Source organism: Limanda limanda, chromosome 2 (assembly GCF_963576545.1).
Source record: "Limanda limanda chromosome 2, fLimLim1.1, whole genome shotgun sequence".
Lineage (NCBI taxonomy): Eukaryota > Metazoa > Chordata > Actinopteri > Pleuronectiformes > Pleuronectidae > Limanda > Limanda limanda.
Genome location: NC_083637.1, coordinates 15,483,481 through 15,508,828, shown reverse-complemented (window position 1 = coordinate 15,508,828; position 25,348 = coordinate 15,483,481). Strand labels below are relative to the sequence as shown.

Sequence of the window (25,348 nt, the reverse complement as noted above, 5' to 3'; positions counted from 1 at the left end):
TCTGTGTGTGACGGTGTGCTTTAACGGGTGGAGGATTGTGACCCAGGTCTAATTGAAGTATTTAAGCCATTTAAGCACAGGGAACAGAAGGTCGTTACATATCCAAACTGGCATGGGGGTTAGGGACACACACACACACCTGCATACACTGTGCTCCTTCTGTTTAAAAGTCTCATTTTATTCATGATGCTGTTTATGACCCTGAACTCCCCAATGTGAGGTGCGTGTGTGTGTGTTTGTGTATGTGTGTGTGTCCGCATCCGCCTCCCGCTTTGGGAGATGCGACTCTGTCACCTTCCGCTGGGCTCAGCCAGGTGTGAAAAGGCATTCTGTCAGACCTCCCTGCTACTGGGTCCATTTATCCCATGTTTGTGTGTGTGTGTGCGCGCGGCCACGCACCGGGGTCCGTTTATCTTCCGTGAGTGTATGTGTTGTCTGCCTGCACCTGGCCCTCGACTAACAAACTCTTCCAAACCACACTGTATAGACCACAAAGCCCTGGGGTATTTACTGAGAAAGTAAGATACTGACACACGTGGACACACACAAACACACAGCTCTACAAATATATATAGAGCAGTTAATGTAGTAAAAGGTGATCCACAACATTTTCATCTAGTTTGAAAAATGTTTTACACAACAGTAATATTTACACAAAAGGGCTTAACACTCTCTCACACACACACACACACACACACACACACACACACACACACACACACACACAGAAACACATTTCAGTCTTTTGCTTACAAATTCTCAGCATGGGGGAGCTCCTTTCCCTGCGGACCCCATCTCCTTACCTCCTCCCATCTCACCTTTTTCTTGCCTCCTCTAAATCCTGCACATACAAAATATCATTCGCAAAATCCTGAAAATACCCACCAGCATCACCAGCATCACCAGTATCACCAGTGGGATGTATGATGCCTTCTCACTGTTGTTTCTAACATCATCTCTGTCTGTGTTTAGGATTTTCCCTAATTTCCGAGAATGCCCAAAACCGTGAACCTCTTTCTTTTAGCAAAGATGGATGTGTGGTTGTGTTAGTTTTGTTATCAATGCATGCTCATGATCACACTTACACACCGTTTCACATTTCACTGCATTGTATAATTTCCTTTCTGATGATGGTTGTGTGTTTGTGCGAAACTGTGAGTGCCAGACAGAGATAGTGACACCAAAAGTTCATAAGCTGTTCATGATTTTCTCAGACTGAAAATGTTCTTTAAAGCATCAGAGCGATTTCATGTTGCTAGTGTTAATAAAACACACAAAAATGCAACACAAACACAAATAAATAACACTAATGTAGCGTGCACCTGTCAAAAAACCATTTTTTTTGACATTATTCAACCAAGCCATAGATAATGCAACTTGTCTGGTTGGTGGAGGTGTCCAAACCACAATGGTAATGTAAGTTTTTTCTTTAATTGAGGGATTAATAAGTCAATTGTTTTTTGTAAAAGTCTGAATGAGGAAAATATCCTTCACAATCCTACATAAGATCAGAGAAGCAAATTGTTGTCATGTTGATGTGATTGAATAGATCCGGCTTATAACAATAAACAAGAGAAAATCCTCACATTTGAGAAAGAAGTGAATTATCAGCATTCATGCTTGAGAAATTCCTCAAAATTATAAAATAAATTATCCAAACTGCTGATTCTATATACGAATAGTGTTTACCCCAGATATTGAGTTTGAACAGAACAACGTTGGTGTTTTGGGGAAACATTTTGAAAGGAAAGACGATTAAAGCTAGAAGAGCCATATGACAATCATTAACAAAGATCGAGGTTTGAGGACATGGAGGGAAGAGGAAAGTCATGAAAGAGCGATGGATGGAAACTGAGCAGCAAACACCGAAGAGCAGGTTTAGTGACCTTCTGTCTGTGCACAGGCTGCATTAATGCATGTAAAGATCATGCATAAATGTGTGCATGCCTGCAACACACACATCACAAGTGACTTTTTCCTTCTGCTGGTGTTGTCAGGTCCCTGCTGTGCAGGGTTAAGACCAGAGCGCCGCCCTCTGGCTGCGGCAGGAGTGAAGACGTACTCCCATGCACAAACTCAGATGTTCCAAATGAGAATCTTATAATTCTTGTAACTCCGATGTTGTTCTGTGACGTTACATTAGATTTAATATGACTCGCCTACACAACAGAAATGCACTCTGTTTGTAGAAGAGACAGAGAGGGGAAGCTACAGAGAGCTGGAAAGGCTGCAGGTAAGAGATTCTGAGTGGAGCGGGGAGAAGAGAGAAAGAGAAAGGAGCAGGGGGGAGTGTATCAACCGGGGGAGCGCGAGCAGTGAGTGTATCTGAGCGCAGAGCAGCTGATTGGTACAGGTACTCTGCTGGTGTGTGAGCATTGATTGGCCTCTCTTCAGATAGTAGCGGTGACACCTGTACGTGTGTGTTTATTGATCGGGAGCTCTGCCCATGGCTGTGTGTGTGTATGGTGTGTGTGTATCGAGCGGATTGTCTCCTCAAGGCGGTATCTGTGTGTTAGTGTGCGTGTGTGTGTGTGCTCATCGATCTTTTCCCCAGGGACAGGGGTGTGTGTGTCGCTGTGTGTGTCGGTGTCTCTGGGTACCAGAAGAAAACAGTCTTGACCTTTTTGTTCAACACAGAAATTAAGTCATTTTAACTCCTCTGCTTAAACTCCCTTTGGTATCCCTCTTTTCTCACCTGACTGCTTGGCTTTCACCTTTCCATTTACTATGTTTTACCATTTTATACCTTTTTGTGTCTCCGTCTTTCTCCTGGAGGTTCTTTGCTGTATGCCCGATTCACACATGCCTTTGTTAACTCAAGGTTAGGACGGCTCGTCCTTTAAAATCCTCTTTTCATTTACATTTCTTTAGCAAAAAGTATTTGGACAAAGTAGCCCTCTCGAGTTTGTCCAAGTCAAATTAAAGTATATTATGCGTGATTTTAAATATAATGCATTGTGCATTTCTTCTTCTTCTTTCAAATAGTCATTAAGTATTAGAGGTTTAATGTAGCACTACATTTTTTACCTAACACAATTACAAACCTGTTTGATTTTTTACCAGCTTTTTTACTTAGATTTTATTTTATAGGACTAGATCTTCATTGCGCTCTCAGCTGCAGGACATGTCACTGCTGTGTTATAGTGAAATTATTGTTTTGTAGAGGTTGAAGTTTAATTCTTTGATTTGGATCCTGAAATACATTCTAGATGTTTAGAGTGAACCTAGTATTAGCATCTGTCATATGGATGGGATTTTTACAGGCATGTGGCCCAATGTTGTAATAAGCCCAATACGTTTTGCTTTTACTTTATATCTTCTCAAGGTGCAACAAAATGAATCACTATTACAGTGTTTGGAGTCTGTAGTGCACTGTTAAAAAATGTATTAATGAAAAATTGAAATATATATTTGTATTAGCATTTTTGGGGATATTGGGATTTTGTTTTATGTTTAAATATATTTAGGGTTAGGAATTGATAAGATATATTTAAATTGATAGAATACAATGCAATTGAGTTTATTTTTGCTCCTGTGCAAATGTTCAATGATCTCGTGTGGTTCTCTGTGGTACATTGTGTTCCATGTTCATTCTTGGTCCTGCTGAATTCATGTTGTTGTTGCAGAACTCCAGGACAAGACTCGCCACAAACTTAAGTAGCTTAATACAAATTATTTTGTCATATAAATTAGATTAGAACTGTTTATCTTTAATACAGAAAAATAATCAGTTCATTTAGTTTAGGCTGAACTTTGTCAGGACACTAAATACAAGATGTTATGATTCTCCAAAGACTCATCAGAAGGAACTGTTTTTTACTGCTTAATGCGTATGACAGAGTAGATCTTTACTCTAACATCAACTACACTCACTTCTTTAGTGACATTGGCTAAAATTGTAGTGGGACCCTTTTCAGCTTTTTGAATGGAGTTGTTGCGCCCCTCAGTGGTCAAATAGAAAACTGTGCTCTAATCCAGCTAGGAAGGAAGTTCTATCAGTTTGACATATTCACATACATGGTACTGTATATTAATGGTAATGATCCCTCTCCCCATTATGGAGAATCATTTACCTGATGACAGTTTACAGTGGCTATGGTTTAGGATTTAAATTGCTAGTTGTACAATTCCAATACTAATAAAGTAATAATATTTACAATATAAATGAATAGGACACGGACTAGCAACATTAACAAAGGAAACTAAACAAACAACCAAAGACAAAGTTTCAATTGAAAAATAAACCTTTATCAAGTATAGCAGCAACAGCTCATTGATTTGAGGAATGATGTTGAACCGCACCGTCTGTAACTCTTCTGTTCTTTCTGCTGAACCTAAAATGACAGGTTTAAGTTTTGACCTTTATTCCTCTTCTTGCTCTGTCCTTCCCTTCCCCGACCTCCTTTTGTCATTCCTCGTTCAAGAATGTGCTCAATTCAAACGGCGCTCTGTAAAAGTCCTTTAAATTCACATCTATTCAGCAAGCTGTTTTTGCTGTCTCATCATTGTCCGGTACAGATTCCTCCAGTCTTCTCACCTCTGCCATCTCAAAAGGCTCCCACCTCTTTATTACCTCCGACTGAGACAGTGCAAGCGCAGGAGGCAGGGGAAGGTACATTTGTAAAAGAAAATGGTTTCTGTGCATCTTCATTTTGATTTTATTAGCAGCTAAAGGTCATCGGGGCAGAGAAAGTCAAGTTCACTTTGGTAGTTCAGCTCATGAAGGAGGAAGCAGCTCAGAACATGGAAGGTAATGATAGTTAACTGGTATATATTCATTTGATTGTTTGCACAGAGAAATGGATAAAATAAATAGATTAAAAAAAATATGACTGATTCCCGTTAGACTGTGTGTAGTTTTCACTGTCATTACTGAGGAGCACAGGGACACTGCACTGATTTTTCTTAGGTACAGGTGTCTTCACATACACTGCTGGATGTACATGCAGAACCATAGGAATGTACACACAAATACACACACAAACACATACACACACACACACACACACACACACACACACAGGTGGAGTGTTATCAGAGGTCTTGCAGCCTTTGCAGGTCTTTGTGCATTTCCGCTTAGCTGGATGGTGTCGATTTTTGTTGTGCAGGTGTGTGTCTGTGTGCGCGTGTCTGTGTGTGTGTGTGTGTGATTTGTTGGCTGAAATGTGAAATCAGGGTTTACCATCCGGACCAGGGCATAAGCAACTCAGTCCATCTGTATATAGCACATCTGAATCCCTGTCTCTCATGTCCACATGTGTTGGCTCCGTCTAATTGCTGGGAATATCTTTTAAAACACGGCCTCACTAGAAAGAATTCTCTGAACGCTGCAGTGAGTCCGAAGAACAGAGAGTGAATAACTTTGACCTAGATTTGAATAGATTAACTTGTATCCTCTATTCCGTCTTCCACGGTGTGACCAGATTACCTCCAGTCACTGCCCCAGTTAGAGCAGAGGGGGGGGGGGGGGGGGGGGTTCTTCAAGAGGTGGCAACCCGCTGCCTTTCACCCCTGCGTCACATTATCATTACACTCCAGGAGAATTTCCTCTCTCCAAAGAGAAAACCAGGACTCCTACTGATTGTCTCCAGACCGATTGACTGGAGGAGATAGGACGAGCCTTTGGGAATTGGACCGTGTGCGAGTAGGAGTCCTCGCCGAGCGCGGGGTTAGGGCTTTGGTCTGAGTCTTTGTGAACTGGCAGACACAAAGGGGGCAGGAATCACATCTGGTTATTTAGGGGCTCTCCCCTCCTCCTCCTCCTCCTCCTCCTCCTCAACCGCACACACGCACACTTCCACTTTTAACTGTCTCTGAAGAAGGATTCATTTTTTCCGTTTCCTGTTCGTGAGAGTAAACATGATAATTAATTCCTTTACAATTCTGGAAACAACACAGTTCATATTCCCACATGAAAATAAGAGTATTAACGCTTTGATCCGCTGCTTCTGTCTGTTTGCATGTTCACCTTCGAGCCATTTCATCTCTCTAACTCACAACTGTCTAATTAACCCTCCATGTTAACCTAATATGTACATACTGTCTTGTTGCACACACAGGAGTCTGTTTGTTTTGGTATGAGCCCAGTCGTCTTGTGTTGTGTTGTGTTGCGAGGCTGTTTCCTATGATAAAGCATGCAGAGTTGGTCCCCAGTGGGTCCAGTAACATATGCAAACCTCTCCCCATCGCTGCAATAACATATGCAAAACAGCGCCACTGGCCTCGGCCCCCACAGTACCACCACCCGTACTGTTTAGATCCCACCCCCTCTCTTCTGTCACACACACACACACACACAAGCCTGTTTGCTTCTCGGATTGCGTTTGATAACTGTGTGTGTGTGTGTGTGTGTGTGTGTTCCTTCAGATTGTGGTCTGTAACAGTCTGAGCTTTGTGTTGGCCAAAGGATTATCACGGCTTTGCCACCAGCAGCTAAGGCAAGGAGCAGAGGAGAGCTTAGAGAGACACAGTGTATGTGTAGGGACAACTGTGGGAAAACACTGTGTGTGTGTGTGTGTGTGTGTGTGTGTGTGTGTGTGTGTGTGTGTGTGTGTGTGTGTGTGTGTGTGTGTGTGTGTGTGTGTGTGTGTGTGTGTGTGTGTGTGTGTGTGTGTGTGTGTGTGTGTGTGTGTGTAAGACAGAGTGCGCCCATGTGTTTGTGTGTATGCATGAGAGGCCACGGATGGCTGGTTGTCTGTGTCCACACTGTGAAGCCCTCAGGACCTTCTCAAACACACCCAAACTAAATGGTGGGTCCTCCTTGTAGCCTGAGTCCTCTTTCTGTCTGAATGGAAAGGTGTTTGTGAACAGCTTCAGAAGCTCCTGGTGTCCTATCTGCAGGTAGCGAGTCAGAGTTGGATTTCTGCTGCTGTCTCCACACTCAGACGACTGTTAGACACACAGATGTTTTAAATGTAACTGCCCATGCTGCAAAGTGTCAAACAAGTTCATGAATGAACAGATTTGGGGCCTTGAGAGAAAATTGGAAAAAGTGTAAAGATACTATTTTACCCTTCACCACGTTTATCAAGTTTGTTTTATCGTGATTATGCATAAACTACTGAACTGATTTATATTACATTGTATAAAGGGGTGGATAAACAGGCAGATTCAGGAAATATTTGTTTCACTTAGTGTGATATAGGGTATTATCTTTGGAGTGCGCATCTAGGTATTAGAAAAGATTGATTTCTGCAAACATTCACAGAACAAGACACAAATACAAAAAACGAATAAAATCTAACATCAAGTAACCTAAGAAGCATCTAACGGAGACAGTGTTATAAATAAAACAGGATAAAATCAATAAAAACATAAAATAAAACATTTTCCACAGTGGTTCTGCTTTGCCACAAACACATTTGGTTATAAGAAATGGAAAATAGAAAATATATCAATGTCAACATTGTCTGAATTCACCTCAGCATCATAATTATTACTCGCACATGAGATAATAAAGACAGGAGTTAATACAACAAATTTAGTATTACTGATAATGTAAACTGCTGAGTGCTCTCTGGTGTAGGCTATTGGTTTCCATCTTAAGTCAAAAGATGATGACCAGCGCAGGTGTTTAAACAACAAAAACTATTTTCTGTTACTTTAATTCGCCTGTTTTCTACCAAATCACTACTTAATTTTACAGCTTAAACCTTATAAATATACAGTAAAAAAAATGGAGGGCTTTACAATGGCAGAGCCTGTTTCCCTTCAGGTTTAATCTAAGACTAATTTCGATAAATGTTTCTGGCGATGTGACCTTTTCAGAACAGTAGCCATTATTATTCCAGTAGAAATTCAAACATTGGTGTTTTCTCAGAGTTATTTGCAATTAGATGCTAAATCGACGTTAGAACCTGAGAAAACCAGATCCCAAATTTTGGCATACGTCTTTGTCTTGTTAACTTCCATTGCACAGCCTGACTCTCCTCCAAACCCCTGAGAAAAGAAACTAACTGATTTGATCCCTCAGGCCCTCGCCCTGTTAGCTATTTAGATGCCTCTGATAGGAAGCGCTGGATGAAGAAGAGAGCAGGAATGAGAGAGGGATGAAGGTTTTTTTTCCCCAGTTAATTAATATTGTATGAGGCAGACAACACACAGACCCACGCATACAGACGCACATTCACTCCAGGTTTTCAGACAACCATCACAGGTTGATGGGAGAATAGGAGGGGATTTCATTTCTTCTTTCTCTCCCTCTCTTGTGCTTTCATTCATTCTGTCGATGTGCTGGATCAGAGTACTTGGAGATAACACAGGCCCAAGGTCAGGGAGGAAGAGACACAGGCAGACCTACTTCCAATTTACATGAGAGATGAATGGGAAGAGGGGCAGGAAGGGTGGAAGTCGGGGGGCTTGAGACAGGGACTGTGATCTCCTTAGGGCGTGTGTGCGTGCGTGCATGTGTGTGTGTGTGTTTTGTATTTGTTTGTATTTTAATGTGTGTGTGCGTGTGTGTGTGTGTGTGTGTGTGTGTGTGTGTGTGTGTGTGTGTGCGCGCACTCGCAAGAGGTCTGTGATCTCCTGGCCTTTGTGATGGAGATGGGCCCGGCCGGTCTGACCCGATAATGACGCGACGCTCTAATAGCATTCATCCTTTCTGCCGCAAAACTGCTCAAGCGGAAAAGAGAAAGAGAGAGAGAGCGATAGAGGAGGGAGGGAGGGGGGACAAGTGTGAGGGATGGAGGAGAGCAGGAAGAAGGGAGAGCAGAAGAAAAGGGGAGAGGAGGAGGTTAGCTAAGCTATGTTTAAGAAATGACATGGGACACAAATCATTTGTAATCTCGGAATCAGGGCAGAGGGATGCCAGATGAGTGTGTGCAGGTGTGTGTGTGTGTGTGTGAGCATGAGAGAGAGAGAATAGTATGCATGTGTGTGTGCGTGCAGCATTAGCAATAAATGCTCTCTCTCTCTTTATCGGTGTATATTTGCTGTGGGCACTGGAGCATGGAAGGCTTTCAGAACCCTGGCCTATAGGGGACGGGACCCCATGTCCAACACACACACACAGACGGTTACTTATCATACAGGGTCATTACAGGCCTCTAACTATAGCCCCGGTAATCTGCTTTATATCAGCTCCCATATTCACAGACAATACACAGCAGCCCATATCAATAGAGTGCATGGGAATGATGGCAGGAAAGAGGGAGAATAGGAGACAAATGGTCTATTAAACCACTGTTATATTGAATCCATGATGTTGAATTTATTCAAATGACAACCTTTTTAAACATCATTTTTCTTTCTTCCTAGAACAAGACGGGTCCTCCTGTGAAGCAGCGGGAAGAGGACAATGGCAGATCTCCTGCCTTCTGCTTCAACTGCTCCAGGAAAGGACACTTTGGACACGTGAGTCGCTTACTTAGGTTTACATTGAACTTGCTGCCATGGTAAATGTATATTTTCCATTCTGTGAGTAGAATTAATCAAAGTTTCTTTACTCAGAATGAAAATATTTCTTGTAGGTGCTGATGGAGCACAGGACAAATCACTGTTGAAGAAATTCAGTTCTAGCCATTATTTATATTTCGTTGCTCTTAATTTCTACATAAGATAAAAAAAATTATTTTTTGTCCTCATCCTCTTGTTGTTACTAATGTTACTGTCTACAATTTTATCACATCACTGAAATGTCTTTGTCGTCTTTATTTGTGATATCTGTGTGTTTGTGCGTTCACGTGTGTTCACCTCAGACGTGCGCACGGCCGAGGATGTTCAACGGGACGTTTGCCACCGTCCCTTTCATCAACCACTACGACTCTGTGGAGGACGTCAACCGCAGAGAGCACCGGCTCAAGATGAGGGTTCGAGGTAAATCCCTTTTCACTCACACTAGAGTTCTAACTGATCTCTAAGCTCAAGGTAAAATGAATCCTAAACTCTGCTGACATCTCTGACCTGCTACAGTTTAAACATGGATCTTTTGGAAATGACCGCCTCAATATCAAGAATGATCACCACATACTGACCGTTACTACTCTACAATGAGTAAAATCATTCAATAATGTCCGTGATTATGTGGCTACATCCCTGCATGTAGAGACAAAATATAAAATAAGTCATTAAATCCTCTGTGCTTTTGTTTTCCTCAGAATTAAAGAAAAACGGTTGTTTATTCAACACCCTCCAGACCCCTGGCACACCAGAACAGCCAAAGAAGAGACAGAAATTCAGCCACCAAAACAACCCACAGCAAACCACCCACAGCCACAAACCCAGTGGCAGCCACATCTTTTTTAGTGACAAAGACTTTAGGGACACAGCACCGAAAAAAAATAAGTTCAACAAGATCAAACCCCAGCAAACCACTGGCAATGGGAAACCGTGGAAACCCAAGAGACCCGTGCCCACGTCAAGAGACCCGCTCCCGTCAAAGAAACACCTCTTTGATGAAGCAGATGACTTTCCCAGAGGACGAGGCCAAGGAGAGAACACGGAGAAGAAGAGCAGGAGGAAAAAGATCAAGAAATCAAACGATGGCCCCAACAAGGGACACAGAGACGGCAGACCTGACCGTCTCTGTCGGACTGTAACTGGTGCGAAGAAAGGGTCCGGCTCAAAGCAGGAGGTCAGAGAGAGCAGCAGGAAGAGGAGTAATCGAGCCCGAAGCTTCGCCCACAAACAAAAAGGCGATGATTCATCGATGTATCCAACGGATGAGAACCTGTTTATCATCAAACAGAGACGGAAACGCAAAAGATAGCATCAGTATGAGGGGGGTGTGGGTGTCAAGAGGCTGTCAGGGCTGGGATCCATATGATCAGTGGTGATAATGTATTATCACATGACTCAGATCTCACTGCCACAGTCACCAGTTCTGCTGATGGTGCACAATCGGACAGGTCACAACAGGAAAAGCACAGATGTAAATTATCAAATGATTCGCTTCACTGACTTACTGGGACATTTGATTAGATTGGAGACATTGTTAAAGGAGATTTTCACAATTACAATCTGTCTTACAAAGATATGAACACTGGCCATTAAAATATCCTAAATTCTTACTGTATATTCTACGTAAGAGATAAATTTATGGCCTCATTCTGTGGAGAAACTTTATCTAAGTAATATGAAGCATCAGAGTTTGATAACTTGAAAGTAAATCTTCCAATGTTTTTTTTCTGTTCCCATCTTTCCACTGAAACTGAACAGGGTTAGTCAGGAAAACAATCTTTAATGGCAGTAGATGTGGAAGATAATGAACCTATTTGATTTGTCCACCTCAAACTAAAGTCTCATGTGAGTTTTAGACTTCAATACATTTCTACACAAAATGAGAACTGCAGATTTTGTTCCCGATCTCAAGACAGTAGTATGAATATCACAAAGTAAACAGCAAGCAAACATTGTTTCTGCACTGATCAACCAGACGTGACAGGCAACAGGGAAACAATACTTCAAATTTAAAAATAACAGTGAATCACATGACTAATGTTTTAAAACAGGCCATGGTTACTCATCATCTGCCACAACGATAAATCTAGAAATCCATTCTGTGATGATTAGTGATCAGTGTATGATTACATTGTCCCCAGATTCAAGTCTGAACAAGGGGGAAATATCTAAACTTTAAATCTTTACTTATCTTAATTACTTACTACTTTATCTGTGCTTTCCTGCTATGACCAGGTACCTTTGTGTTCCTGTGTTTGACCCTGTACTCCAAGCTGCCTTTTCATTGTTTCCCCCTGTGGTCAATGTAAGAATTACAGCCCCTATTTAAACTGAGGCATGGCTTCATGACCTTTTAAGAAGTGTTCCAGTCACTGTTTGACATTTTGGTACCAGCACCAGGAGTTCATGCAGTTAGTTCAACAGTAATTCTGTTTAATAACAACATTACATTGCTAATAGACATAAAGAGAGAATTAGTCATTTAGTTTCAGCACCCTATTTCAATGGATAATTAATAGATAATGGTTAGAAAAATGTTGTAGCCATTATCATATTCTTTCAATTTGTTCACAGGAATTTCTGCTCATTGTGAATTTGAATAAAAGCAGACGGCTCATTGAAGTACAGTATTATGTTTTGCCTCTGCTCTGATCATCATTTTAAATTTTGGATTACAATGCTTAATTTATGAATAGCAGGGTGTCTTTTTTCAACAACATCCATTAATTTCTGAATTATCGTAAGATAGGAAGATACTATACATATTTTTAAAGCTGCTTATTTGTGTCTTCACCAGTTCTTGTGGGATCTGGATTTCATATATCACTGACATACAGCCCTGACGGTTTTAACTTTTATACGCCCACTATGTAAATTCAGTTATTTATCTTATTTGCTGTGGTTATAACATGATAACGCACAATGAGGGAGTGGAAGATGAGATAACGTGAACATTGGTTAACCAACATCTCTGTGGAAAAATAAAACTTGAATCTGCTTCATCTGACTACTTCTGTGATTCAGGAAGAGATATCAGAGTCGCAAGTTTTTCATTTCAGACTTTTATTTATTGTACAACTTTTAATCTTTCAATAATAAATTCACGTTTCATTCTCCGTTATGTCATTTCTATAAATTATACATTAAAATCATTCGATTCCAGTCACTTAATTTCTTTATTTTCTGATAGATAATTGTATTATCATAAGCTAATGGGATTTTTATCATCTCTGGAGTGTGTCATTAATTTGTATTCTAACTAGAACTGATGATGAAGAAGAGATGATCCTACAACTGAGTCATCCTGTTGATTATAAATAACCTCATTATCAATATAAAAATATCCATGCCATCAGAATTAAAAATGTTATTAGAAGCTTTCAAGTTAATGTCATGAAACTCCCCAAATTCAGTTATTTATTCACTTTGCAGGAGCACTGATGCCAGAAATTAGAGTCTCACTGCTGCTTTGGTTTTGGTTTTGGTTCATAGTGTTTCCTTCATGTTTGTTTATTTGTGGAAATAAACAAACGAAAGTCACAATGATTATGAATGCAGGTTGCTACATCTCAATGTATTTCATCTTCCATAATCCCAATTTACAGTTCTATCACTTTTTATTAGAATATTTTCCCCAATGCTTTGAAAGTAGAATATGTAATTGACCAGTGTTATATTTTAATATATATTAACTGATTATTAATACGTGTAATTTAACTTTATAACGTACAATTTTGTGCAGAGGTTTTGATAATGTCTCTTTTCGCTGGCGATTACGATAGTTTACAAGCTGTAATTTTTGACTTTACCACATGTTTTACATACATTTTTACATACAAACGATAATCTCCATATCTTTACATTTATTAATTTCAATAAACGAAATCAAATACAATTAAACAGAAATTCTAAGTTGAGGTTAACAAGTGTACAGGCAGCTGTAGTTCGTTGAAACTGACATTTCATCATAATATTAAAATCAGAACTTTTTTTAAAAGTAATGTTTAAAAATTAAAGAAATACATATTCTGTGGTGGAGTTGAAGAATTAAGTTGCATAAAATGAAATTAGGTTATGAATAAAGTTATTTAGTCTATAACCGTCTATGGTAGGAAATGTCCGTGAAGAGGGCATTTCTCAGTATTTACCACATATGCGGCGGTCCCTGAAGGCATCAGATGAGAAACTCGTGACGCTTTACGTCGCTCCGCCTCCACCCGCAGCTGTCACACGGCCCAAGACCCGCCTCTGCCTTCTGATTGGTCATTCACCTTTCCCCTAACCAATCCCCGTGCCGCAGCCCCTACTTGACCAATCAGAGTCAAGGGGTGGTTCCCGAGGGGCGGTGACAAAGCGCCACAGCTTGACAGCGTGTTCCGGTGTTGCTCTGTGAAAAGGTTTCCGGGTTGAGTTCAGGTTGTGATCTCTGGCTTCTGGACTCGGTCAAAGAAGAACGATGGAAAACGGTTCGACCACAACCGGGGACGCGGATCTGGACCAGGCGATCGGTCTGTGGCTGCAGTATGACAAGGTAAGCTAACTGCTAACAGCTAGCTCAGTGCTGGGACACAGGAATTGATGATGGGGACAAATGTGTATTACATCATCTACTATTGATTCATGAGACTTTCTAACGTATACAGGGATTTGAAGATTGTTGGTTTAGTTTTTGAAATGTTTAATTTGTCTCCAAGCAAGTTGGCAATACAACATATAGAGAAATATGCACTTTTAATAATGAATTTAAATGGAAGCAAGGGTTCACTGCAAGGGTTCACTGCATGTTACGAATAATAGCAATACAATAATAAGAATAATTTTCCCAAATCACAAACATTTTTACAGAAGCTGCAGAGGAAAATATCTGAAAATAACAGACCTGTAGAATAAAACCCAACAGTCCAACTCAGAGTCATTCGTGACCATAAAAGAGACACAGGACTCGTCCATTAGCTCTGTGTCCCAGTTGAACAGGAGGCACCATGTGGAACCACTTACTGTATTTATGGTTGACAGTTTGAACCACACTGCTTCTTAAGTCAAGTTTTTACTTTTATTTTGAAAATGCACCACAGCTGATTTAAAAGATTCTTTCTATCTGCTTCTATCGAACTCCTATGAAAACGTGTATCAGAGCTGAAAGGAATCAATCACGGTGTCTCTTCTTCCACAGAATCCCAAAACGGTGTCTCTGGTGCAGGAGCTGGTGAAGGACGGAGCAGTGGAGGCTCTGAAGAAGAGTTTCTCCTCCAGGATGGAGTTTGGTACGGCCGGCCTGAGAGCCGCCATGGGCCCTGGCACCTCCTGTATGAACGACCTCACTATCATCCAGACAACACAGGTCGGTTAACGGGAAAAACTCCTTTAGCCTCCACACATTAAGCATCAAGTCACATGCAAAGTCACATTATTGATTGTAGTCTCATGGTTGCTGAGCTGCGTTTGCTCACATGCCACCAATCACTGCCCCCCCCTTCTTCCTGTCACTGCTGGTAAATGTCTACCTCACGTTCAGCATGTTCTGTCTTGTGTTCTTCCCTGAAAGGGTTTCTGTCACTACCTGGAGGAGAGTCTAGAGAACCTGAAGGAGCGAGGGGTTGTCATTGGTTACGACGCCCGGGCCCACCCTCCCAGCGGGGGCAACAGCAAGCGGTTTGCCAGCCTGGCTGCGGCGGTTTTCATCAGTCGAGGGGTTCCTGTGCACCTCTTCTCTGACATCGTCCCCACGCCATTTGTGGTAACCAATGAACTTCGTCTATTTCTTCATATGTTTTTCTTTTTTTTCTCTCCACCACAGTCTGGCTTGGACTGTCACACACTCTCCTCCAACCACTGAACATTTGAACATTAGTACATTTGCACTGACTGTTACTTTTTTTACTACTGTATTATCCCGCCTATAGTGTATTTATATATATTTATATTTTTATCCTGCTCATAGTGTATTCATCATTCCTATATCATACAATTCCTGTTAATACTGTAATATTCCATATATATTTCTGACTGTACAGATCTTATTTATTTACATTTTCACTTTAATAGGCACAATACTCTGCACTTTAACTGCCTCTTTTGCACTTCTTGTTAGATGCCAAACTGCATTTCGTTGTATAAGTACTTGTACTGTGCAATGACAATAAAGTTGAATCTAATCTAATCTAAAAAAAAAAAAACTTAATACAGAAGTATCACATTTACATTTTAAACTTTCTGTGGTAGATAAATACAAGAAACCATATCCTTGTCAGTCTGCTGTCATATTTGTTAGTGAGGTGATTGACAGAGGGACAGCAGCTGCAGGGCAAACTCCATTCAAAAAGCTCCCTTCCCCTGTGTGTTCTGTTCTAAACGTTGCATAATGTGTATATGATTCACTAGTTTACACTCAGTTTAAGACCTGTGACGGTAAAGTGAAGTCACACCGTTTTGTGTCTGTACAGGGAAAGGGCAACATGGCAAAAAATAGTTTAAGGACTTTACGGGAAGAGAATGACAAACATTATCTATATTCTCCCAGCAGCCCAGAGATTGAGTCGTGACCCCAGGTTACTTTGAAGTGATATCAAATTTGCAGCAGTTTTCCTTAGAGCAACTTATTCAGAATGATTCACAGGCCAACAGCCATATGAAGAAGTAAATCTGGATGCTTTCAGGAGTTCTGTTGTGTCCTTGTAGGGACAGTGAGCCTCTTTGTTTTGTTCTTTAATCCGTCAACATCAGTTTAATACATTTTTCATGTCCCCTTGCATGTGTTTTATTTATATATACAGCAGTAATTATGTTCCTCTCCTCCCTGCAGCCTTTCACAGTTTCCCACCTGGGTCTGTGTGCTGGTATCATGGTGACTGCTTCTCACAACCCCAAACAGGACAATGGCTACAAGGTCAAACTTCTCTTACATTTCTTTTCCTACTTATCCTCTGGCAGGGAGTCAAATTCTAAATTTGCTAATAAGCCTAGGTCATTAGGCTTCATTCTGTTTTGTCACATCTGTGTTTCCCTGCTCTGTCTCAGGTTTACTGGGAGAACGGTGCCCAGATTGTGTCTCCTCATGACAAAGGAATCGCCAAAGCCATCGAGGAGAACCTGGAGCCGTGGCCCGAGTCCTGGAACGCAGAGGAGGCCTTGAAGAGCCCTTTGCTGAAAGACCCATACCAGGACGTCCACACGCAATATTTTAAAGCCATCCAGAAACACTGTCATCACAGGTGCTCGCAGACAACGCCACCCACTGGGCAGCATATATTGTTTAGAGCAGGGGTGTTCAACCGGGGGTCCGCGGCCCCCTGGGGGTCCGCGATGGCATTGCAGGGGGTCTGCAAAATTCGCTTTGATATTTCAACACATTTCCAGATTACTCTTGAATATCGTGAAAAAAATCTAAAATAAGACAAATATATCTAAAATAATAGAAAGGTGCTGTTGATCATGAGGTTAAACTTAAGTAGGCCTCAATTGTTTGTGTGATATTGAATGATTATCATTTGCGACATATTCTGCATTACTTTGTCATCTTCCCTCTTCAGTTGTAGCCCCAGTTTATGTTGATTGTTATTGATCACCGTTACTTTAATGTTCTCTCAACACGTCGGCTACATGTCTGTACATTTAAGTCATGAACGTTATATATTGATGTACATATGGTTCTGAGCTGCAGTACAGCTACAAACTGCATTTTAATTTTGTTTTCAATGGTTAAGCACTGAAAATCAATCGTTTTAAGTTTTTTCACCGATTTTTCTAGACTTGTTTGAGGTTTTTAAATAAAACCAACATGGAAAACCAAATGTTAAAACTTCCTTAGGCACGTCAGTGGGCCGCGGATTATTTCTAGTCAGAATGGTGGTCCCTGGGACAAAACCAGTTGAAAACCCCTGGTTTAGAGGGCCTGAGGGCAGACAAGAGCTGGCTGTAAAATTAGATAAACTGATTCTAATCATCATCTGTCACTTTCGGCCAATTTGAAGGTTGAAATGTCGTAAGAGAAAGAGCCGACATGTTTCTAACTGAGCTTGTCTTCGCAGGGACATAAACAAGAGTTCGGAGGTGAAAATAGTGCACACGTCTGTGCACGGCGTTGGCCACACGTTTGTCCAGTCAGCGTTCAAGGCATTTGACCTCCAGCCTCCGTACGCTGTAGAGGAACAGAAGGATCCGGACCCCGAGTTCCCCACCGTCAAATACCCCAATCCTGAGGAGGGGAAGGGAGTCCTGGTACGTTCTGACCTTCACATGTTGACGCCAACACTCATCACATGCAGTCACATACACTGAACAGTAGATGGTGTGTTTTGTTTGAAGGTGTGAAGTGTGTTTGTGTGTTTTGCAGACACTGTCGTTCGCACTGGCCGAGAGGGAGGGCGCCACCGTGGTGCTGGCGAATGATCCTGATGCTGATCGTCTGGCCATTGCTGAGAAGCAGGAGAGGTGTGTGTTTGTGTCTCTATGATATTGCATTGATTGTATTATGCTCACAAATGAATGAATGGTTGAATGAATGGGGCAGATGTAAGGGCTATAGGCAAAGTAGAGAGAGAAACTGAATTCAAACTAAAAAAGAAACACCATTTGCTTTTTATACCAGCCACTAAAAATCTTTAAATTGTTTTGACAGCATCGTTATTAAAATCCAGTTTAAAAGCCGTGTCCACACTCAACAATATACATTAATTCAAGACGACAAAATACAAAATTCCCTCTTTTTATTGACAAAAAAAACATTGTGTGTAATTGTTTGAGGAATTGTACATTCTGAACTCCTTCTCAGATGGATTAAAAAAACAAATTCTTGCATTTCTGGAATTATGGACATGACCCGCAGTGGAGAATGAGTTTGTATCAACCTGTGTCCCTCCCTGTTGATTCCCTGTCAGCGGACAGTGGCGAGTGTTCAGCGGTAATGAGTTGGGAGCGCTGCTCGGTTGGTGGATGTTCCGCTGCTGGAAACAGCAAAACTCTGACGCCGATGCTGTTAAAAACCTCTACATGCTGTCGAGCACCGTCTCCTCCAAGATACTGCGCGCCATCGCTCTCAAGGAAGGCTTCCACTTCGAGGTAAGGCACTCGAGCTCAGCACTGCAGTTTCATGCACATGTGAATCTTGAGACCAGCAAACCACATCTAAACAGGATATAAATAATGCAGCTGGATTTAGGCGTCACCTTTTGTAAACATTTCAAGTTTACTGTCCCTACTGTCTGCACAGGAAACATTAACAGGATTCAAGTGGATGGGGAACAGAGCCAGAGAACTGTTGGACAAGGGGAAGAGTGTCGTCTTTGCTTTTGAGGAGGCCATCGGTAAAAACACACACACACAAACACACACATTAATGTCCAGTGCCATAATTACAGAGATACGGACGTTTTTATAGATTCTCTGTGGCATCACGTTAAAAAGGGGATGTGCAGATAATGATCTCCACGATGTCACAAGCAAAATTTAATTTGGTCTGCCTGAAAGTATTCACGTGTAGTACATTTGTAAATTTGGAATCAGTTGATGGCCAACCAGAGTTTAGCATATTGCTCAGAAGTGATTGGAGGTACATTTCGGCCTCAGTCACAAAACCAAGGCGATGATCTCCGGCACTTTCAGGTCAAACAGAAGCATGATCTTCTATAGAAGGTTTACAGAAGGACTCATGGTTCCTCCTGGTGATGCCAGTATAACCACTGTGACTTAGCAAAGCAGTTTCTCCAGTTTGGGCTCCAGTTGATGACCACGAAAATGCAGCAGTCATCAAATTCTTTCTTTTGTAGTTTACTCCAGCAAACTGAAGTTTATAGCAGACATCATAGACCTCAGTGTATATCACTGAGTTACTTTCTAATATCAGTTAAAGAATGACAACATCAGAACCTTGGTCTCAGTGACACAGGATGAACTGGGTTAAAGGTCGTTTGGGGATAACATGACAGACGTAAAACATCACATAGTGGAGGAAATTCCCATGTAACATGATTAGGTTGCTGTAATTGGAATCACTTGCTGGTGCGCACACTGTTAGTAAAGTGACTGCAGCAGCAGGATATGAACGCACACTGGGGATGAACTGAAAGTGTGTGTGTGTGTGTGTGTGTGTGTGTGTGTGTGTGTGTGTGTGTGTGTGTGTGTGTGTGTGTGTGTGTGTGTGTGTGTGTGTGTGTGTGTGTGTGTGTGTGTGTGTGTGTGTGTGTGTGTGTGTGTGTGTGTGTGTGTGTGTGTGTGTGTGTGTGTGTGTGTGTGTGTGTGTGTGTGTGTTGCAGGGTATATGTGTAGTCCCTGTGTATTGGACAAGGATGGAGTCAGTGCTGCCGCCATAGCAGGAGAGTTGATTTCCTATCTGGCCACAAAGAACATCGGCCTTTCTCAACAGCTCACGACTGTCTATGAACAGTAAGAGACACACACACACACGCACATGCAAGATGTTAGAAGATGTGTTTGTCAGTTTTATGATGAAGTTATCTAATATAGTAAACTCAAATTGATTTAATCCTAACTCTAAGCCCAGTTATCGCTTTAATGCTGATTGCTGTAGATTTTAAAATGCAAACCTTCAACCCACTTTACTCTCTCCACATTTCATTGTCAGGTATGGCTACCACCTCAGTAAGAATTCCTACTTCATCTGCCACGACCAGGAAGTGATTCGCTCCATGTTCGAGCGCCTGCGCAAGTACCCTGGCCAGAAAGACTCGTATCCCACCGAATGCGGTCGCTTCTCCATCTCTGCCGTGAGAGACCTGACCACCGGCTACGACAGCAACCAACCTGATAAGAAGGCTGTAAGAACACAAACGTGTCCATCAACTTTCACATTCACTCATTTGACAGATGCTTTTTATCCAGAGGATTGTGACGTACTCAAAGACTCCATGGAGAAATTAAATTAAATGCAATATTCAGAGACTCACATTTTCCAACTTGAATTTATAAGCTTTGATGTTCAGATGACAGTTATTGTGGCAGCAGTGGCAAAAATATATATTCAGAAGTCTGACTATGAAAACCACCTCTGAAATTATGTTTTCACATTTGCTGGTTCTCCAAATGACAGTTACTCCTCCTGTTGGTCCATCTGTTCACGTGTCACTCGCTCCCCTCGTCTCTCAGGTTCTTCCCACCTCCAGCACAAGTCAGATGATCACCTTCTCCTTCTCTAACGGGGGCGTGGCCACCATGAGGACCAGCGGCACTGAGCCAAAGATCAAATATTACACTGAGCTCTGTGCTGCTCCTGGTAACAGGTAGGTCACCGTGGAGACCAGCTCAACAAGTGACATAAATGTAATGTCTGTAAGGCTGAATATACTAATTATTTTTTAAACATCTATATTATAAATATCACAATTTCCTTAAACCTAAGTGGCCACTAGTGACGGGAATCGGCAGGGACCTCCCGATACGATACTATCACGATACTTAGGTGGCGATACAACACAGTCAAATTCACTTAGAGCTTTACCAGTTTTATTTCAATACTAACATTAACTTAATGACTGCCGGGCAGCCAATAGAGAAAATAAATAAAAATGTGCCCTATTATTGTATAGCCCCAGTCAACTGCACACAAACTGACAGATTAAGAAATGTATGCCACTTAGGCTACTTTTAAACAATAAATAAAAGGTAAATTAAATAGAATGAATAAAAGCTCTGGGGTGATGTTGCTCCCCCAATATATCCCCCCCGGTATAAACCAATAAATATGTTTTAAAAAAAAAAAAATATATATATATATATTTTTTAAAATCGATTTGGGAGGCAGCATATCATTCTCAAGAATCGCGATTTGTAACTGAATCAATTTTTCCCCCCATCCCTAGTGGCCAATTTACAATGATATAAAACAGCAAGGTCTCACATTGTAAAAGATGGACTAATCAATTTCTTGATCACTCACAAACCAATAATAGGACTCCCTTGTTATTTCAACAGTGACCTCATGATATCATTTAATAATTTCTCTCTCTCTCTGTGTCTCAAACAGTGACGTGACGCACCTGAATAAGGAGCTGGACGACTTGGTTGATGCCATCGTTGAAAACTTCTTCGAGCCGCAGAAAAATAAGTTGCAGCCCAAACCAGAGTAGCACTGGTTAGATGTACAAACACAAACAGGACTAGTTGTGGCTAATATCTGACCAGCATTTCACACAATGTCTTATCTTCTCCAGAAGGGATTCTTGGTTAAATTTAGCTCTATAACCACATTGATGACCATTCTACCACATAGTTTTGTTTTTGCTAGTTCAACTTGTTAGAGATCTGAATATTCCTGATGAATTCCTTAATTTGGATACTCTGTGTTTAATTAGTTATGGAAGTGCCAGTTTTTCATCCAGCAGTCATCATCCAGCATCTCAGCCACATGATGAAGATACAGTTTATCACATTGCTTAAATCAGAAATGTTCATTATACAGCCGCAATCATTCCTACTTCCTGACTGCGTGTTGGATACACAGATTTCTGTATATTCGAGTGTATTTAAAATGATGCATTCCACACTTTGCTTCAGCATCAAGTACAAGGCTGCTTACAAGAAGAGCGACAGACGAGTGCAAGTGTGATGTTGTGACCACAATGTTGTAAACACTTTGAATGTGTGATATCGAATTTAACAGTAGAATAGAACACAGAACGTGACAGCTGAGGTTCAGTGTGTAAGATTTAGGTGAGAGGGATCTATTGGCAGATGTTTAATATATAATCCTAGTGATGTTCTCACTAGTATGTTTCATCTAAATTGTATGAGTTGTTGTTTTCTTTACCCTAGAATGGGCCCTTTATATTTAAAAAATACTTTATATTTAAATAAGGAGTGGGTCCTCTCTACCTAGGCCGCCATGTTTTTTACAGTAGCCCAGACTGGACAACTAAACACCGTTTGAGTTTTTATGACATCTGAAGGCCACCTCAGGTTCTCATCTTTATTGGAAGGGGAGGATGGATGAAGTGAAGGGTATTCAGCTGCAGCATGAAACTTCACCACTAGATGTCACTAAATTCTACACACTAAACTTTTTAAGTTTTGATTATCAGGAAGGAGAGATTCTGTGCATTCATTTTTCAAATCTTATTACTTTATATGAGTTGTTGTTGCAACCACATCAAGTGACATATACAACCATTAACCACCATTATTTCAATGATGTTGACTAAACTGAAGCTCACTTTTCCTCGTGAACCCTGACTTCTAAAATACTGTTCCACTGTTACAGTTACAGTCAATAAAAATCGGTTTCTAACTGTGCATGTGGGTGCAAATGTGAAGACGGGGACATGAGGATATACACACCTGCTGTTGGACATTCTTCAGTCGTGAGGGCACTGACTGGCAAAATGCGTTTCTTATCCCCTGTACAAGGAAACTGCGCTCATGTGCTCCGTCGATTGTGAAAACCCGGTCACCTCAGCCGCACTCTGAAAAATGATGCGTGTCTGTTTGTTGTCATACGGTACAGGCAGACATCTATTATTAACAATTGATTTGAGTTCCACACAATGGAGGTCACCATGAACAAGAGTGAGGTGACGTATCTTTTAAGGGTTTTCTCTTTAAAACAATATTAATATGAGCAAGTTATGATTCTATAGTAAGATCAACTGAAACTTATACGGATAGTGGGGGTCACTATGAACATGTGTGAGGTGAATTATCTATGTCACCTCTCAAAGATTGTTTTTATAATATTGAATAAAAAGCAAATTTTGAATGCCATAATTAAAAAGTAGCCAAACAATCTACAGTAAACTCTTCTGAAACTTGACATTTTGGTAGTAAAGGTCACCATGAACATCAGGGAGGTCACCTTCAAGGATTTAAAAATAATATTACCTGCTATACATACATGAGCAATTTACGAGTGCCATAACGAATAATTAAAATCATAATTATTCAATAAAATCATCTGAAACTCGTCATTCAGACAGTGAGGGTTACCATGAACAGTGACTTTCTACAAATAATATTTCTGATGAGCAAATTATGAGTGTCATAATAAAAGAGTAGCCAATTTTGCCTTTAAAGTTCATTAAAAACTTCCCCCGGTCCCAAGCATAAATGTCTCCACAACAGTTGTCCACACAAGCGTTGAAAGATATTTACACCCTCTCCCCCCCCCCCCTCTCTCTCTCTCTCTCTCTCTCTCTCTCTCTGTCTCTCTCTCTCTCTCTCTCTCTCTCTCTCTCTCTCTCTCTCACACACACACACACACACAGCCCTGCATCCTCCTTCGTGCAGGCAGCATGCATTTGTCATGCTCCATCTGAGCGCAGAGAGGAGAGGAGGGAGGTTGTGTCGGCGTCGTCTTCTATATTTAACTCAACGTGTAGCGAGCTGTGGCTGAGTGGAGCTCCCTCTCTCTGTCTCTGAGTTGCTCTGACAAACATTAGAACCCTTTGTCCAGCGCTTCACGCAGCGGGAAGGATTGAAACAGGTAAGGAGACTGAAGTCAACTAATGATACTGACTTTACCCAAATACCAACTAGCGCGCATTACGCACTCCGCTGTTGGCGCAACCTCGTTCGTAAAAATAACTTGTTCCGTGCGTAAAATGATGATTACGTGTGAAAATATGGTATTTGGGGGCTGCACGCATAGGCAATACGATGTAGTTTTCACTTCCATGTTCAGTGTTATGGTGCAGAACAACAACCAGTATGTTGCCTGCTCTGTCCCAGCTGTTAAAGTGGAGGGTTTCCTCTACAAGGTCACACACGACCTGTGCGTGAGCAGCCGTTCGTTTTGGGTTTATTAATCAGTAGTGTGTTTTCGTGAGAGTTCTGGTTCTATAGAGATAATGATGTTAATTAGATATTTTCCTCTCTTCCCTTTATTGATGTCTAGAGGTTATTGCATGTGGGCAGGAGAGGTCAGCTGCTCTCTCATCACTGTCTTACACATCAGTCTCCAAATGTGATCACCTTTACTCTACATGTTGTGTGCGTGTGTGCATGTGTGTGTGTGTGTGTCCTTGAGACTGACTGCTTATATGGCAGTGGTCTAGTTTGGTAAACAACACCAGGTGGTCATTTGGTCATATACCCTTTAAATGACCCTCTGACTACCGTAACTCTCAGGGGAAACTTCCCTGTTGTTACACGAATGACAAAGTGGAACATACTTGCAGCTTTGAACTTTCGCTTCTGTTAACTTAAAATCTAGAATGATCAGACTTGGTGTGTGTGTGGTTGATGAATATTTCTTTCAAATGTCTCCGTGCTGTAACTGGTGTCTTTGCAGGTGAAGTGGAGGCGATCAGCTTCCTCTGGCTTCAGTCATGGAAGGACTCTTCTTTGAAGTGAAGCCCAGAAGAGAGAAGCGGAGCAGTTTGGGGATCTCCGAGAAACCCCGTCCAAATCTAACTTCAAACCGCCAGTCCTGTCCGTCATTTTCACGTCTCACCTCTACACACTGTCCTCAGAAAGTCCCCCATGCTGCAGAGATGACCGCAAAGGTGGAGGAAGAGGGAGAGGAAGAGGAGGAGATACGATACAAACTGACATTGATTGGTTCTCGGCCGGTCCACCACCTCACGACCATGGCCATGCTGCCCTGGGTGGTGGCTGAGATCAGCAGGTCCCGGCCTGCAGGGAAGGAGCTGGGCGCGGGGGTTCAGTGTGCAGGGCCTGGAGATGGACAGCTGGACTCTTCTACCTCCAATCAGAAGGTTTCTCTGAGTGTGTCAGCATCATGGCTGCGATGCGTGTCCATTCTGGGAGAGGGAGTCGTCTGGGATCCTCTCACACACACGCTGCTGTTTGAGTGTCGACCTCACCAGGTCACTAAACTAATCCACAACAGCCAGGAGCCCAGCAGCTTTGGCTGCCTGGTCCGAAAGACTCCGAACTGTGCCTGCTACGTCTTCCAGTGCCAGGACAAGACCAAGGTAGGCGTGTGGATGTGGGCACAAATTAAGATTCTACTTATGATATTAAGGGGTAACTCAATCACAAA

General features: G+C 41.6%; 3 protein-coding genes across 4 annotated transcripts in view; all 3 read left to right on the top strand.

Annotated features, from left to right (window-relative positions):
• The window catches only part of zcchc7 (zinc finger, CCHC domain containing 7), a 47,276-nt gene extending 34,824 nt beyond the window's left edge, over positions 1-12,452 (top strand). For both annotated transcript variants that reach the window (XM_061089299.1, XM_061089298.1), the window contains exons 8-10: positions 9,259-9,354; positions 9,699-9,816; positions 10,098-12,452. In XM_061089299.1, the coding sequence (XP_060945282.1) occupies positions 9,259-9,354; positions 9,699-9,816; positions 10,098-10,708 (825 nt within the window). In that variant the 3' untranslated portion in view covers positions 10,709-12,452. The remainder of the gene's footprint in view (positions 1-9,258; positions 9,355-9,698; positions 9,817-10,097) is intronic.
• A 1,337-nt stretch (positions 12,453-13,789) lies between these two features.
• pgm2 (phosphoglucomutase 2) lies at positions 13,790-22,641 on the top strand. The gene is made up of 13 exons (XM_061083865.1): positions 13,790-13,930; positions 14,573-14,740; positions 14,945-15,136; positions 16,202-16,285; positions 16,417-16,610; positions 17,427-17,616; positions 17,732-17,829; positions 18,276-18,456; positions 18,608-18,701; positions 19,650-19,779; positions 19,979-20,171; positions 20,500-20,633; positions 21,377-22,641. Exons 1-13 carry the CDS (start codon positions 13,856-13,858, stop codon positions 21,477-21,479), a joined length of 1,836 nt encoding a protein of 611 aa, XP_060939848.1. The 5' UTR covers positions 13,790-13,855; the 3' UTR covers positions 21,480-22,641.
• Positions 22,642-24,671: 2,030 nt separating this feature from the next.
• Positions 24,672-25,348, top strand: part of tbc1d1 (TBC1 (tre-2/USP6, BUB2, cdc16) domain family, member 1) — a 37,695-nt gene continuing 37,018 nt past the window's right edge. The window contains exon 1 of the mRNA XM_061094005.1: positions 24,672-25,280. Coding sequence (XP_060949988.1) covers positions 24,672-25,280 — 609 coding nt within the window. The remainder of the gene's footprint in view (positions 25,281-25,348) is intronic.

Excerpts from the sequence above, each read along its gene's own strand:
- pgm2 (XM_061083865.1), top strand. The coding sequence starts at position 13,856 with ATGGAAAACGGTTCGACCACAACCGGGGACGCGGATCTGGACCAGGCG. Across the intron at positions 14,741-14,944 it reads CTATCATCCAGACAACACAG|GGTTTCTGTCACTACCTGGA; the intron begins GTCGGTTAACGG and ends CTTCCCTGAAAG. Across the intron at positions 15,137-16,201 it reads TCGTCCCCACGCCATTTGTG|CCTTTCACAGTTTCCCACCT; the intron begins GTAACCAATGAA and ends TCCTCCCTGCAG.